Source organism: Gobius niger (genome assembly GCF_951799975.1).
Source record: "Gobius niger genome assembly, chromosome: 23".
Lineage (NCBI taxonomy): Eukaryota > Metazoa > Chordata > Actinopteri > Gobiiformes > Gobiidae > Gobius > Gobius niger.
In genome coordinates, this window is record NC_136874.1 from 3,788,829 (window position 1) to 3,803,488 (window position 14,660).

The window sequence follows — 14,660 nt, forward strand, 5'->3', positions numbered from 1 at the left end:
GACTGAGCTCTTTCCAGTGCAAAAAACAGGAAGTTTCTATCACTTTGGGTTCTGAGATATCGGCATTTTACTATATCGAACAATAGCCGATATATAGTAAAACACCTATATCTCTCCCCGATTCTTATCATAGCACTTTAATATTGAGGAATAACAAATAACACTGATTAAGAAGTTCCTGCTTGTAAAACGAAGTTGTTGTTCCCAGTCCGGATCCGCGCTTTGCCGAGGTCCACTCCGGGCGCTTCACTCCGGACGTGGACGACGACGACCTGGACCCGCACTACGCCCGGATCAACGACTTCAGGAGGGCCCCGGAGCTGCAGGCCTACAGGAGCCGCACGCCGTCGCCCCCTGCTGCCGCCCGGGCGCACAGGCCGCACCACGCCTCCACCGAGGACCTGGAGGAGCTCTACGCCAAAGTCAACAAGCCACGGAAAACAGCGCCCAGCGATCCCAACCAGGCCGACGGGTGAGTGGGACGATTACGGGTTATTTACCGCTACAGTTTAGTTTTGATGGAAAGTAGTTTGGTATTGTTATTATAGCAATATTGAAGACGGGGACAAGGCAGTGGTATGTTCTACACGGCCTGACCAAACGAAAGTCACCAAATAAAACGGGTCACATGCTCTAATATTCAGTGGTAGCACATTTAGCTTTGATTACAGCACGTTCGTTTTGGCCTTGTTTCAAAACGCTTCTGTAAGGTCAAAAGATCCAGTGTTGATCTTGCACTGATGATGAGAGAGCGTGACCAGAACAGTTACATCCAGATAGTGTCTTTTTAGGTTAGTCTGTCTAATGCAGTGTTAATTTTGACAACATATTTTAATTTAGTTTTAGTCTTAGTCTTTTGACGAAAATGTAATGTCATTTTAGTCTAGTTTTAGTCAAAAAAATATCTTCAATTTTAGTCTAGTTTTAGTCGACTAAAATTGCAAGTAAATTTAGTCGACTAAATTTAAGACTAATTGAGTGGACTTTGCATTGATAATATTCATTATAATCATATTTAATGTTGTTCCTCTGCTTCATGGAGCTGCTCCACATGAACAAAGCTCAGAGCTGATCCTTTGGCAGAGAATTTACATGATCTGAGGCTCTTTCAGACGGTCAATAGAAGTTTGGATGATTTTAGTCTCTCCTTTCATTTTTATTTGGTCTTGTTTTAGTCGACTAAAATATCTGGACATTTTAGTCACAGTTTTAGTCTCATGAGAAACTTTTAATTTAGTTTTAGTCCAATTTTAGTCGTCAAAAATATCACTTTGACTAAAATTAAGACTTTAGTCGACGAAATTAACACTAATGCCAGACTAAAATCACAAGTTATGCTTTCTCTGGGACCACCAATTCATTGTCTCGTGGGAGAGGTGTGGTTTTCGATCGTCCATAGTCGTTTATTGGGCGCTACGAATGTCTGTCATATGTGTTTGTGGCCTTTGCTCTGCCCAATCCCGTCAGACCTTGGAAGCTAAGCAGGGAAGGGCCTGGCAGGACTTGGATGGGAGACGTTTGGGAACATCAGGAAGCCTGGCGAACGTAGTGAGTGGTTGGTGGTGGTCGGAGGGGCCGATGGCGTAGGGCTGCTCGATTATTGAAAAAATAATAATCACGATTATTTTTGTCATAATTGAAATCACGATTATTCAAACGATTATTTGTTGCCTTTAAAAAAATCCATCAAAAAAAGTGACAAAAATCCAGCAAAAAAATGACAAAAATCCATCAAAAAAAGACAAAAATCCAGCAAAAAAAAGACAAAAATCCATAAAAAAAGACAAAAATCCATCAAAAAAATGACAAAAATCCATCAAAAAAAAGACAAAAATCCAGCAGAAAAAATACAAAAATACATCAAAAAAGTGACAAAAATCCAAAAATTAGAAGAAAAAAATATTGAAAAAAATTGGAAAAAAAAAAAATTGAAAAAAATATATATATTTAATCGTTGTTTTTTTTTACTGTTGTAATCGAAATCGTAATCGAATTTCGATTAATTGCACAGCCCTACGATGGCGCAGACTGGTTGCCTCGCTTCCGTCAGTCTACCATAGGGCAGCTGTACAATAGTAGCCTACCACCACCGAGCATGGAGTGAACGAATAATGCAATGTAAAGCGTCTTTGAGTGTCCAGAAAAGCGCGATATTAAACCAATGCATTATTATTATTATAGTGTGTCGTATCATATCAGATGACGTACCCGCTGTAAACTTTCGAGAAAGTATTTAGAGCACCGTCTAGTACCACCGGATGACAGAAGAGAAGAAGAAGTTGCAGAAATAGTAATCGATAATCGTAGTCATTTCTGTTTGCAGTCGTTGCAGAGGCAGAATTTGTAGTAGTGTTGTACATGCAGCAACTAGAAGCAAAGAAAATTAAGTCTCAGCAGTAGCAAGAGCCAGGCTGTAACTCTCCGATAGACTTCCAGATACAGACTGACAGAATGGTAAGAGCAAACCAAACGGACACTGTGCCGGTGGCCAAAGCTGGAGCAGCGGCTACCGGGAGTAATATCAGACACCAGGAAAGTGGAGTCCCAGGAACAGCAAAGATACAAGCTCTCTGACCTAAGGTTAAAGTACACTTTTCCACATCAAGGGCCAAATAAATCTTTATAAAGTACTTCAAGGGCCTTATGATTTAGCGACAAACATTCTAGCGTTCATTGAGGACTGATAGTATGGAGGATCATCATTTCTATGTCAGACTCACCTTATTCCAATGGCTTTGTTGAGGCGTAAAGTCAGTAGTATCAGTCGTAGTAGTTGTACACTGCAAAAAGTAATTAACTAGACTAGTATAAACATCTCAATTTGAGCATAATAATCCAATTTTTTGTTGTTTTGACTGGTTAAGATGTTGTTGGGCATTTGTCCTAGATTATTTCACTTGTTCTGAGATGTTTCTGACTCGTTTCGATACATTTCGTCCTTATTTCAGGTAATTTTCTTTGCCAATGGGGTAAGAAAATTGTTCTTATCTCACTGTCAATATTGCTTTCTTATTTCAAGCGAGATTTACATTAGGACTGGTATAAAATGTCCTCAAACAAGCCAAGTAAATTTGGTCCGATCAGGAAAAGTGTCTAAATGAGTGAAAACCGCTCAAAACAAGATACATTTCCTCAATTCCAGTCATTTGTATTAGTATGACAGTACCAGCAGTACTAGCATTTGTAATCATCGCAGTAGCAGCTGTAGTCGCATTACACAAACACAAGACAGACGACGGAGCGAGAAATCAGAATCTGTTTGCCCGAGAGCTTCCTCCAAGCAGAAGAAGAAGGAGGAGAGATGAGAGCGAGACACTGGCGTCACGTCTGCCGGGCGCCGGAGCCGCAGCAGATGGAGCGGAGAGGATCCAAAATGGCGTCCGCGTTTCAAGCCTGGCCACAGTCGCGCGTGGGAGGACAATTAGCGGAGTCTATCGGTCTGACAGATCCCAGAGCACTTTAGCGCAGCCTACTTCATTAGCCCGGCTCCCCGCGCTCCTCTCTCGTCCTCGCCGAGCGCCCTCCGCCCGCTCGCGCCTGATGGATATTCGATAGCGTTTAGCGTTAGCATGATGGAGACCAACTTCTGCTTGTTAGCGCGAGCCGAGGAGACGCTAACAAATGGGTTTTAATGCGAGAGACGTCGCGGGCCGGAGTATTGGTTGTCAATGAGGAGGAGCGGGCGATAATAAGCAGTTAGAGGTTAAGTGTAGCAATGTCAAGATGTTTACCACAAAACACACAGCGAGTCGCTAAAGGAGTGAAGAGGCCGACGCTCAGCTCCTCACACGCCGAAGATGGAGAGCACAGACATTTCTCTGGACTCCTAGACTGATACTTTACTTCTTTAACTGTGAATTCATTTTGGAGAAACACTGATACTATGATAGGGCCAGGGCTGGGTGTAGTTAAAAAAAAATTAGAGGTGGGCATAGATTAATTTTTTTAATCTAGATGAATCTAGATTAATTTTGAAATTAATCTAGATTCATCTAGATTAAAATGTCTCGCTTGAATTCTGCCGAAGCCATTCAGAATATGTGTGCTACCCAAATGATTACTAAATGTAAGTACGAGTTTCTCAAGTCAGGCGGTGCGTTAGTCCAGGGGCTCATCTCCTGTTTCCAAAATGCATCACAAACTGCTTGAGAACGTTCTACTATGATAATTGGTGATGAAGATAATTCATGTTCAAGAAGATGCACTTGTGTTTACTAACTGTTTATTCAGTTAAACATTCATTTTGAACTGTAGGCTGACATTAGAGGTCCTGATGAACTGTTTACAGTCAGTAGCTTTGTGACAAACTAAATCTCCTCTTCTGCAACTATGACCTGCTAAAGAACATGGGACAGTTGTGGCAGGAGTCCCCAAGTATTTATTTACGGGTAATGTGGGCCATCTTACCAGATCAGAAAATATAGGCCTCTGTTTGTGAGCGTGGGAGACATGTGCGCGTCTCCTGATTGGTCAGCAGTGTCACGTGATCACTGTCACAACAACGCAGTTCATGCTGCTGCAGCTACAGCTACTACGAGCTTCAACCTGGTGATAGTTCTGTCAAAATGGAGATAAACGTCGACAACACGAACATGAGTAAATTAACTAATTACAAACCAGTCTACTGTGAAAAAAGTAAGAATGTTGAAGAAAATGCCTTGTACTCGTATCGGTATTCGGTATCGGCGAGTACTTAAATCCAAGTACTCGTATCGGTTTTAGAAAAAGTGGTATCGGTGCATCCCTAGAGTAGATATGGCCTGTCTGCGAGATTTGGCAACTTAACAGTCCAAACATTTGAGGCAAATAAAGAAATCTTGAACCTTGAACTAATATTGCAATTACAACTAAAAGCTGCTACAACAAACCGTCTTCTTGTTTGCTTTGTGGCCGCTTCATTTGAATCTAGCGTCTAAAGAGATGCTAACACCGGGACGCTACGTGTTGGGGTTTGTCAAATCACTCACTGGGAAGCAGCCGAATAAGAAGCCGCAATAAAAAGTCTGCAAGCGTGAACCTATTCCTCCATGTTTTATGCCAAACAAATACTAATGTTTCTACTGCAATAACTTCCGCCATAACAACTAAGCTTCTTCAGGAGCAGGTTGACCCCCAGAAGAAAACTAAATTTAAGGTAAATCGCTCGCAGAATCACAAGGAGGAAATAAATGTGTAGGAAACGATAACAAGCGCGTATTTAGAGGTGAAAGTGACGCGGGGCATTAGCAGAAATGGATCTGGCATACTTATGAGAGTCGTGGGAGTGGAGGGAGCCTCATGTTTTATGCATCAGTCAAAGTGGGCAGCCTGTGAATAAGAAATATGTGCAAATTTACAGACGCCGTTTGCCGGGGCCCTGAACCTGACCTTGTGGCTCGCTCTTCTAGAATAAACTTTGTCCACATCCAACAACACGCAATCGCTAACTCAGCCTCGCGGGAGACTCGGGCTGTTTTACATTTAGCGGGAAAAGTCACCTTCGCGCCGTGCAACTCGGAAGAGCGGGTTTTTGCTTTTTCAATGGGCTTTTTCTGGGCGTTAGGTGGAGAGGAGACCACCTGCCTGGGAAAAAAAACGCACGGATTCAGAGAAAAGGAAGAAAATCCATGTTAAAAATCGATGAGCCATGTGAATGCGGCGCCAATGGGGCAGCGGTTAGTGTTCGCGCCTCAGAAGAAGAAGAAGAAGAAGAAGGTCCTGGACATGGTTTTTCTGTGGAGTTTGCATGTTCTCCTCCCCGTGTCCGCTTTCCCCGACAAGTAATATTGAAATAACTACATTTGTTAACTGATTAACCTGATTTAAAAGTGTAGGGCGGTTCGAATCCTGCAAGTGCACACTGTTGTCGTGTCCTTGGGCAAGATACTTCACCCACCTTGCCTCCAGTGTCTGTGTACGCTGGAGTATGAATGTGAATGGGTGACTGGTTCCTTGATGTAAAGCGCTTTGAGTGCCTAAAGCAGGTAGAGAGGCGTTATTTTTTCCCTCCTTAACCTTAAAGGGACTATAAGGAGTTTAAAAATGTTAAAATTAAGTATTTTCCTCCACCTACATGTTCCAGCCATGTCCTAATGTGTAGAATGAGCTCAGACCTGTTCACCACAACTGCCTCTAAAATCCTGTACGGTCACTCAAAAATGTATCACTTCGGCCCGAATTGCCGTCATGCACGAGCTTAACATAGAAGGTGCGGTTACATATATGGCCAGAGGTGGCAGTAGTGAGTATAAAATGGCGAACTTGCTTCCAGCCCCTTTAACTCCCGCCAGAACCGAGAAGATCTTTTTCCTCACGTCATCAGATTTTTTTTCCATCATTTTTTTTGTTGGGTATTCAGCTCATTTTTGTAGATTTTTTGTGATTTTTTTTGTAATTTTTTTGTCATTTTTTGTCACATTTTTGTCATTTTTTACGTCAATTTTTCATAAATTTTTGTCATTTTTTGTCACATTTTTGTCAATTTCTTGTGACATTTTTGCCACTTTTTCATCAATTTTTCGTCACTTTTTTGTCAATGTTTTCTCACATTTTTGTCACATTTCCATCGTTGTTTTCGTCTCAGTTTTGTTGCTAGTTTCACAGCTTTTTTCCAGAAGCTTTTGGACTGGGGTAAAGCCCAGCTCCTCTACAGTCCTGTGCAGTGGGTGGGAGGTGTTGTCCATGATGGGGGTGAGCTTGGATGATACCCTCACCTCCTCCACAGAGTCCAGGGGGCAGCCCAGGACGGAGCTGGCAGCACATGGTAGCGTAGTGGAGAGCAGAGGCTACCACAGAATCATAAAAAGTCCTGAGCAGAGGCCTGACATTATTCTTCTATTCTATGCTTTTTTCAGTCACATAGCACCAGTCTATATCACACTACAATGATGACCAAACCTTCTGTTGGTCTGTAAATGCAGTAAATTAGAATAACTGCCTTGTATAAAATTGCTCTCTCAAAATGGCTGTAGTGAATGTCTTAAAATAGGCCTCTGTCTCTTTAAGAGCCTTTCAGACACGCCCCCTCCACACGCTGTCTGTGGCATCAGTGGGGAGGGGGTTCTGCTGAGGAGCAGTGGTTGGTTACTCGGCTGGTGACGAAAGCTCGGAGGCGTCTCCAGGAGGTGGGGGCGTTCCTAGGAGGACTCAGGCAAACCTATCCCTAAAATGGCCGCCATCAGAGTTTTTACAGATTACTCAAAAATACGTGAATGTGCCAAGGCAACACTTCAGGCATGTTTTTAATGAGGGAATGACATAATAACATGATTTAAAGCTTGAAAAAGTCCATTTTGCATAATACCCCCCCTTTAAGAGCAACTTATTTTGCTCTTGAAGCCACGTTAGCTGTAGCGCGGGAGGGCATCCTGCTGCTCCGGTGTCCAGTAAACACCACGGATAGAGGTGGAGGACGACAGCGATAGTGACACATAGACCTTAAAAATCTACAAATTAATCTGCTGGGTTCAATGTGTGAGAAAAAAGTAGCAGCTCATAGTCGGTAAATCATTCAGACGTCAAGTAAAGCAAGAAAAACATTTTGAAAAGTGGCAGAGAAAGTTTCAAAATGTTGGTATTGCGAGAAATAGTTTCCATCTGATTTATTGTAAGAACATTTTTGTTACAGACCTGTTATTTCCCATAATAATCAATATGATATTTCTATCACAATGCCCACAGTCTCAGCAGACATCTGTGGTAATGACTATTATTATTACAACTTCCATACGCCCATTCTCCCTACTTCTGCTGCACTTTTCGATTTGCAAGTCAATAGTCATTTCTTTCTGGAAGTTTTTCAGCGCAAAGTCTTAATGCGACCGATTCGGGAGAGACACATTTGCATTACAATCCCCGGATAGATTTCCTCACTCCTTTGTCTATCAAACTCAAATACGCTCCTCATCAAAATGGAGGAGGCGGCCGTGCGGCGGAGCCCAGTGGATATCAGAAAGATGGCAATTGTAATAAAAGCCGGTCCAAGTTTGGCGCGGGAAGACGGAGCCGGAGCCCGTCCACGGAAACCAAGCGCCGCCTGGACTTTTTCACACAAACACGACTTGGATTTAATTATGAGGGATTGAAAACGCTTCAGGCCAAGCCTCCCGATGGTTTCTGTGTGCATTTAGTCGATAAATTTAGCGAAATTAAACTGATTTCACAGGAAAGAGAAAGGAGGGAATGATAGAATGTGAGGATAAACATTTCTGCTGCAACTGTTTCTCAATCTTTTGGATCCTAGTCCTACGTATTTGGACACTGTCGTTGCAAATGCAGTACAGTAGGGGGCGGCGTGCGCTTTTGTTTTCCTGCAGTCTGCCAATAACCTTAAAGAAGAAGAACAGCAGCTGTTGTTGATGTTGCTTCCCCTTCCCCTGGGTAAGGACGGTCGGATTGGGCGAATGCTGCTGAAGCAAAAGTACCAAAAGTAACTCAAAATAACAGTAACTCAAAATAACTAACTCAAAATAACAGTAACTCAAAGGAACTCAAAGGAACTCAAAGTAGCTCAAAGTAACTCAAAATAACAGTAACTCAAAGGAACTCAAAAGAACTCAAAGTAACTCAAAGGAACTCAAAGTAACTCAAAGTAACTCAAAATAACAGTAACTCAAAGTAACTCAAAATAACAGTAACTCAAAATAACTCAAAGGAACTCAAAGTAACTCAAAATAACAGTAACTCAAAATAACAGTAACTCAAAGGAACTCAAAATAACAGGAACTCAAAGGAACTCAAAGTAGCTCAAAGGAACTCAAAGTAGCTCAAAGTAACTCAAAGTAACTCAAAGTAACTCAAAATAACAGTAACTCAAAGTAACTCAAAGTAACTCAAAGTAACTCAAAGCAACTCAAAGCAACTCAAAGCAACTCAAAGCAACTCAAAGCAACTCAAAGCAACTCAAAATAACAGTAACTCAAAGTAACTCAAAGTAACTCAAAGTAACTCAAAGTAACTCAAAGTAACTCAAAGCAACTCAAAGTAACTCAAAGTAACTCAAAGTAACTCAAAATAACAGTAACTCAAAGTAACTCAAAGTAACTCAAAGTAACTCAAAGTAACTCAAAGTAACTCAAAGTAGTGAAACAGCTCATTTTTGAAACAGTTTTAAAGTAATCTCCTGCAAAGATAAACAACAGACATGGGGTTAGGTTTGGCTTCACAATACTTTTACTACAACCAATGCAATATCCGACAACATTTTACTAATTTCAGCAAAGTAAAAATCAACTGCAATGTATTTTTATCGTCAAACTGCGTTAAATACTCTCCTACTCGCACATGTGGAAAGTTCTGTGAGTTTCGGTGTCCTGCTTCTTCTCGGGGTCAAACCGACTCCGCGCTCTCATGTTAGTCCGGCGTGTTAAGTGGCCATTATTCCCGCCCCTTCATTCCTTCCATGTACTTTGGCCCTTCTGAGCCGCGCTCCAAAATAAACGCCGGGGTAAAAATAGCCCGACAACACGATCCGGAGGTGCCCCAAACGTAAACAGGTTGCATCAGGATCGTGGCTCTCGGTCCATCTCTTTGGGAAAGCACTTTCATTGTGACTTTTCGGAATAATGATTGAAGTATCCGGCTCGAAGGACCAATATTAATGATTGTAGAACTGTATTAACTTGGGATTCTTCATCCACTCAACACTTCGGATTTGGACACAAATGGCAGTTTAGAAGTTTTAATGTGGCTTCAATCTGTTACAAAGTCTGGTGATCTGAAAGTACATTGGAATAACTGATACCTGTGATTAGAATTGAGCACCTTTAGATCATAATACTTAGCTTAGCTTAGCACAGATAAAAAAAAATAGAGCCAGAAACTAATAATTGACTAAATATCATCTGAAACTATACTATGAATATGAATTCAATATCAAATATATCCTTTTAACCCACAGACGCATTATGCTGCTCCATTACTTAGCAACCATAAACTCCTCCCACCTGGTCAACTATAATAGAGAATTTATTTTGATTTTGATTTTTTTTATAATTTTTTACACATTTATCCTAATTTTTTTCCCCCACAATTTTTTTATTTCTATTTTTGCCCCATTTTCCCCTTTTTTTCGCTTGCAATCCCTATTTCCAATTTTTTCCTTTTTTTTTTTTGTTGAATTTTCCTTTTTTTTTAAAAAAATATTTTTCCCTATTTCTTCCCCCATTTTTTTTTTATATTTTTTTTTAATACATTTTTTTCTTTATTTTTGCCACAATTTTCCACACATTACCTGACATTGAAGATGAACCCGATATTGTCCCGATATAATCCAAATATGGTCATTTTCTGTCTGGGAGGCACTAAATTTATAACATTTTTACACATTTATCCTAATTTTTTCCCCCCCATTTTTAAAAAAAAATTTTTTTGCCCCATTTTTACCCATTTTTCCCTTGCAATCCCTCCATTTCCAATCTTTTTTCCCTTTTTTTTTTTTTGCCCAATTTTTTTTCATAATTTTCCCTATTTCTCCTCCATTTTTATTTATTTTTCTCAATTGTTTCCTTTATTTTTGCTACAATTTTCCACATTTTCCACAAATTGCCTGAAGATGCACACGATATTGTCCCGATGTAATCCAAATATGGTCATTTCCCGTCTGAGAGGCACTAAATAAACCCACATACAGTTGATAAACATTGACCAAACTTCGCCGTAGTGACACTAAAAATACTTGTGTATATTTTGGAACTTTCTCCCCGTCTGCCTGTGGCTTCACTGTAGGTCAGAAATAACCCCGCGCTCCCGCCACCCACGTCCACCACCAGCTTCAGCGCCAGCCGGAGTCGCTATGGCAACGGCGCTCACAATACGACTTGTGTGGTCCTTCCTCGAATCGCAGTGTGAGGTTTACATTAGGAGAGGCTTTAATGAGAAACGCAAACAATGGAGCGCGACGTGTACGGCCACAAAGAACACGCGCCTCTGGATTCAGTTTGGACTTCGTTTTACATGTTTTAACCTCTTCACACCCAAATATAAAAGCTGCTGGACCGGAGTTTACAGCCTATAGGCCAGTGTAACGCCTCATTTGAAAGCTAGGACCCAAGAAACGGAGCTTTTTCCCCGCGGATTCGGTCGGGTGCCTCAAAATTACGGCAAACTTCGGATGCGGGTGGGTCGGGTTAAAAAGTGCACTTTTTTTTTTTCCCTTATATTGTTGGCTTCCTACATACAGTGCATGCTTATCCATAAATGTCACACAAAGCCGGCTGCATTTTGTTGAATGTTTTGTTTCATGGGGTAAACGTGCCATATCATGTTTAGATGTCACCTGGACGGTCGCTTCTGACTTTGATCACCTCTACAAAAGCGTCACAATAGCCGTTCCCAAGCACATAATGACACGCACGTGTGATAAAAGTAATGGATCAACAAGAAGCAAGGTGAAACTAAACTCAAAGACTAAAATCTTACTGACCTGAGGAGGGCAACTTCTTCAGGTAAAGCTGCTCCACTTCAGTCCAAACTCCGCTTACTTGACAGAAAGACTCGTCCATGACATGGTGGAAGTAAAGCCTCATGATAGTTTCTGCTCCTTGTTTCCTGATAAGTCCATTCACGATTTCAACGGTTCCTCAGCGGTGCAGTAGCAAAACAAAGCATCAAGTGCTAATTCTCCTGTAAACTCGGCGTCACGTGACGTGCTCGCGTTTGAGTGATATCCAGCTGCAGCGTTACTCATGCAGCAGTTTTTTAATGTGCGCGGGTCGGGAGGCTTTTCTCCGGGTCGGGTTTAAATTACGGCGGGTCGGGTTGGTGCGGGTCAGAAAAAAAGCCGACCTGCGCGTCACCTTTTGTATGATTTCTTTTTCTTTCTTTTTTTGACATTTTTGTTGAATTTTTGTCATTTTTTTGTTGAGTTTTTGTCACTTTTTGTTGAATTTTTGTTGAATTTTTGTCATCTTTTTGTTGAGTTTGTGTCACATTTTTGTTGAATTTACATCCCTGTTTTCCTCCTCATTTTTTGTGGCTGTTTTGGTGCTTTTTTCCCAAGAAGCTTTTTGATTAGGGTAAAGCCAAACTGGAGAAAATGGGATCGGTTCAGGTGGGAGTTAAGAGGTTAAGGAAAGGCATCCAACATTAATAAGTAAAGTAAATGTAGAAAATGAAAAACACACAATAGGGGCAACATTGTGCCTGTAAACCGGCGCCTCGCTGTGTCTCAGCCGGTTTACTTTTCCGATCATTTCTGCAGGAGCCCGAACACGAGGCCACTGCACTTTGATGTCAGCTCATTGGCACCGTCCCCATGCTACGAAAAAAACGGAAAAAAAAGTGCCCAATTGTGCTTTTTCCTGCCCGCCGTGGCCAGCATTCCCTCCTTCCTTTACAAATCCTTTATTTTCCTCTCCGCGGTTGCAGCAGGAGCAGCCGGCGCCGCGCTGCACACCTCCAATTAGCCCTGCCCCGGTCCAGTCCACGCTGCGGGGCGGTTGCTTTTCTCGCGCTGTGGGCAAAGATTATTTTCAAATCAGTTGGAAAAAAAAGAAAAAAAAAACTTTGTTCGCAGTCCAGCAGTTCGACCGAGGAGCCTCCTTTGTGCGGCTAATTAGCGATGGGCAATTCCACACTTTCCACACTGTAGTTTTGTCAATACGGAGACAGGCTTAGTGTTTTTCCACAGTTTGAAATGTGTTGGATTAGAGTTTTTATAAGATTTGTCTCATTATTGTTCATTCGTTTGAGACGGTGTTCTGTAAAGCACTTTGGGGAGGCGTTTGCTCGTGTGCAAAACGAACTGCACGTGCTAAAGTGGATCCCCTGCTCTACAGTCTGCACCTACAGCTCCATGGTCTGCCTGCATTCACACTGGGACTGTATCATTTCCCCAGTTAAATCCCCCATCGTAGTTTCCGGTGCTTATTTTCAATTATACCATGGTCTGGGTGAATACTCGATTCTGATTGGCTGGTGGGTGCTAACAAGCGTGCATTATTTTCGTATAACCGCACACGTAGTCCGGTAGTTAAATCACTGGGATGTCACTCCGCTGTGGGCATCGCCATAGCAACGCATGACACAGCTGAATCAGATAAACACGTAATTAGTGACTGACAGGAACGTATGACATGGATTTTGTTTTTCATTTCAACGTTTTTGGCCTAAACAAAATGTTTGATAAATGTTTGTACAGGAGAGTGAGCAGCTAGGTTAGCTACTGTTAATAACATATGAGCTTTACATTTCTATTGAAAACGGTTAAGGCTATTCATCATTTTCAGGCGTACATAAAATGATCCTGCATTTAAACATATTTGGCTGGATTAGCAAAGTCAATCATAAAAGTTTCAGTTCGTGGGGCTCAGGTGTAAGCGGACTCCACCGCAGCTGTTTCCATAAACAGTTGAGCTCGTTGAGCTAGCTAGCTTTAGCATCAGGTTAAACAGCGTAAAAGTGAAATAACTCCTGCCCACGAGTGCCGCATATCGGTGTTTACTTCCAGGGAAAAGTGCCGGGTTAGTCCTGTTGTGTTGTGATTCTGTGCTTATGTTGTTTCGTTGAGCCTGACTGAGATCCTCGTAGCTGCGGAGAATGACTCGCTCTGAGACCAGCCTTCAGTGACCGGCTAATAACCCGCATAAAATAGTCCCGGTGGTCTGGCATATTTAGTGACTTTAGTAAATGAAACAAATGCTTATTATAAATGTTACGTTTGTGGGACCCTGGTATAAGCGGATTAAACAACTCGGAGCCGTGCATCAGACGGTTATAATGCACTTCGCGGAGTAACACCATTGACTCCGCGCCGTGCATTATAACCGTCGAATGCACGGCTCCAAGTTGTTTAATCCTTACTTAATTTGTTGAACTACTGCTACTACTTAATTACAATGTTTGGTCTCGCTTTACATTAAGGTGTGCTTGTTGAGGGGCGCACTCACACTTGACATCCGAACCGTGCCACTCTCTAGCTCGTTTGAGGAAAGGCCTGGATGCCCCGAACGGCCCGCGCTCACACTTACACAAACGAACCGAGCCGAGGAATTATTTAAGTGTACGTGAGCAGCAGCAGTGCAACATAATGCGGAAGAAAACAAAAACCTAAACAGCTGCGTGAAATAATGTCTACTATGAGCCCCTGTCAAATCTCTTCACTCCACTTTTCTTTGCATTTTACTACAGTTTAACAAAAAGGGCTGTGGTGAATAATAGTCGGTTTTAATAAAGCAGAGAAATAGCTGCTCAGCTGAGGCGGGGGGGGGAGCAGCACCTGCCGCTCTGAGCCTTTCTATGGAGTCATATACGGCCTTCAAAAAAAGGCTGCGAGAACATAAGATCTGACGCTCAGTTATGTCATTCATTGATGCTTCGGCCACTGGTTAAACAGCTTTATGTTGGCGAACTCCTGGAAGTCTACGTTACGTTACAACAAAGCACTTAACACGAACGCGCACCAAAATCACAAGCAATAAACGCACCCGCAGGTTTTATCTGTCCGACTAAAGCCTGCGGCCAAACCAGGTACAGCAGCAGAGAAACTCGGACACAGGGCGGGAGAAGCCGCTCCCGTAAAGTCAGCCCGGGACGTGCGTGAAGCGGCCAGGGTGAGCAGTTGGGGAGACGAGCGGTATTTGGCCGGGGGTCCGGGGAGCCGCCCGTGAGCGATGGGATGGCCTTTAAGTATCAGGGCCAGATCTTGTGACTGGCGCAGTCCGTGCGCAACTCTAAACGCAACA

General features: G+C 42.4%; 1 protein-coding gene across 1 annotated transcript in view; it reads left to right on the forward strand.

The window, feature by feature from the left end:
- Nucleotides 1-14,660, forward strand: part of LOC306982205 (partitioning defective 3 homolog B-like) — a 164,112-nt gene that overhangs the window by 59,170 nt on the left and 90,282 nt on the right. Inside the window, exon 4 of the mRNA XM_079582065.1 lies at nucleotides 209-472. Within this exon, the coding sequence (XP_079438191.1) occupies nucleotides 209-472 (264 nt within the window). The remainder of the gene's footprint in view (nucleotides 1-208; nucleotides 473-14,660) is intronic.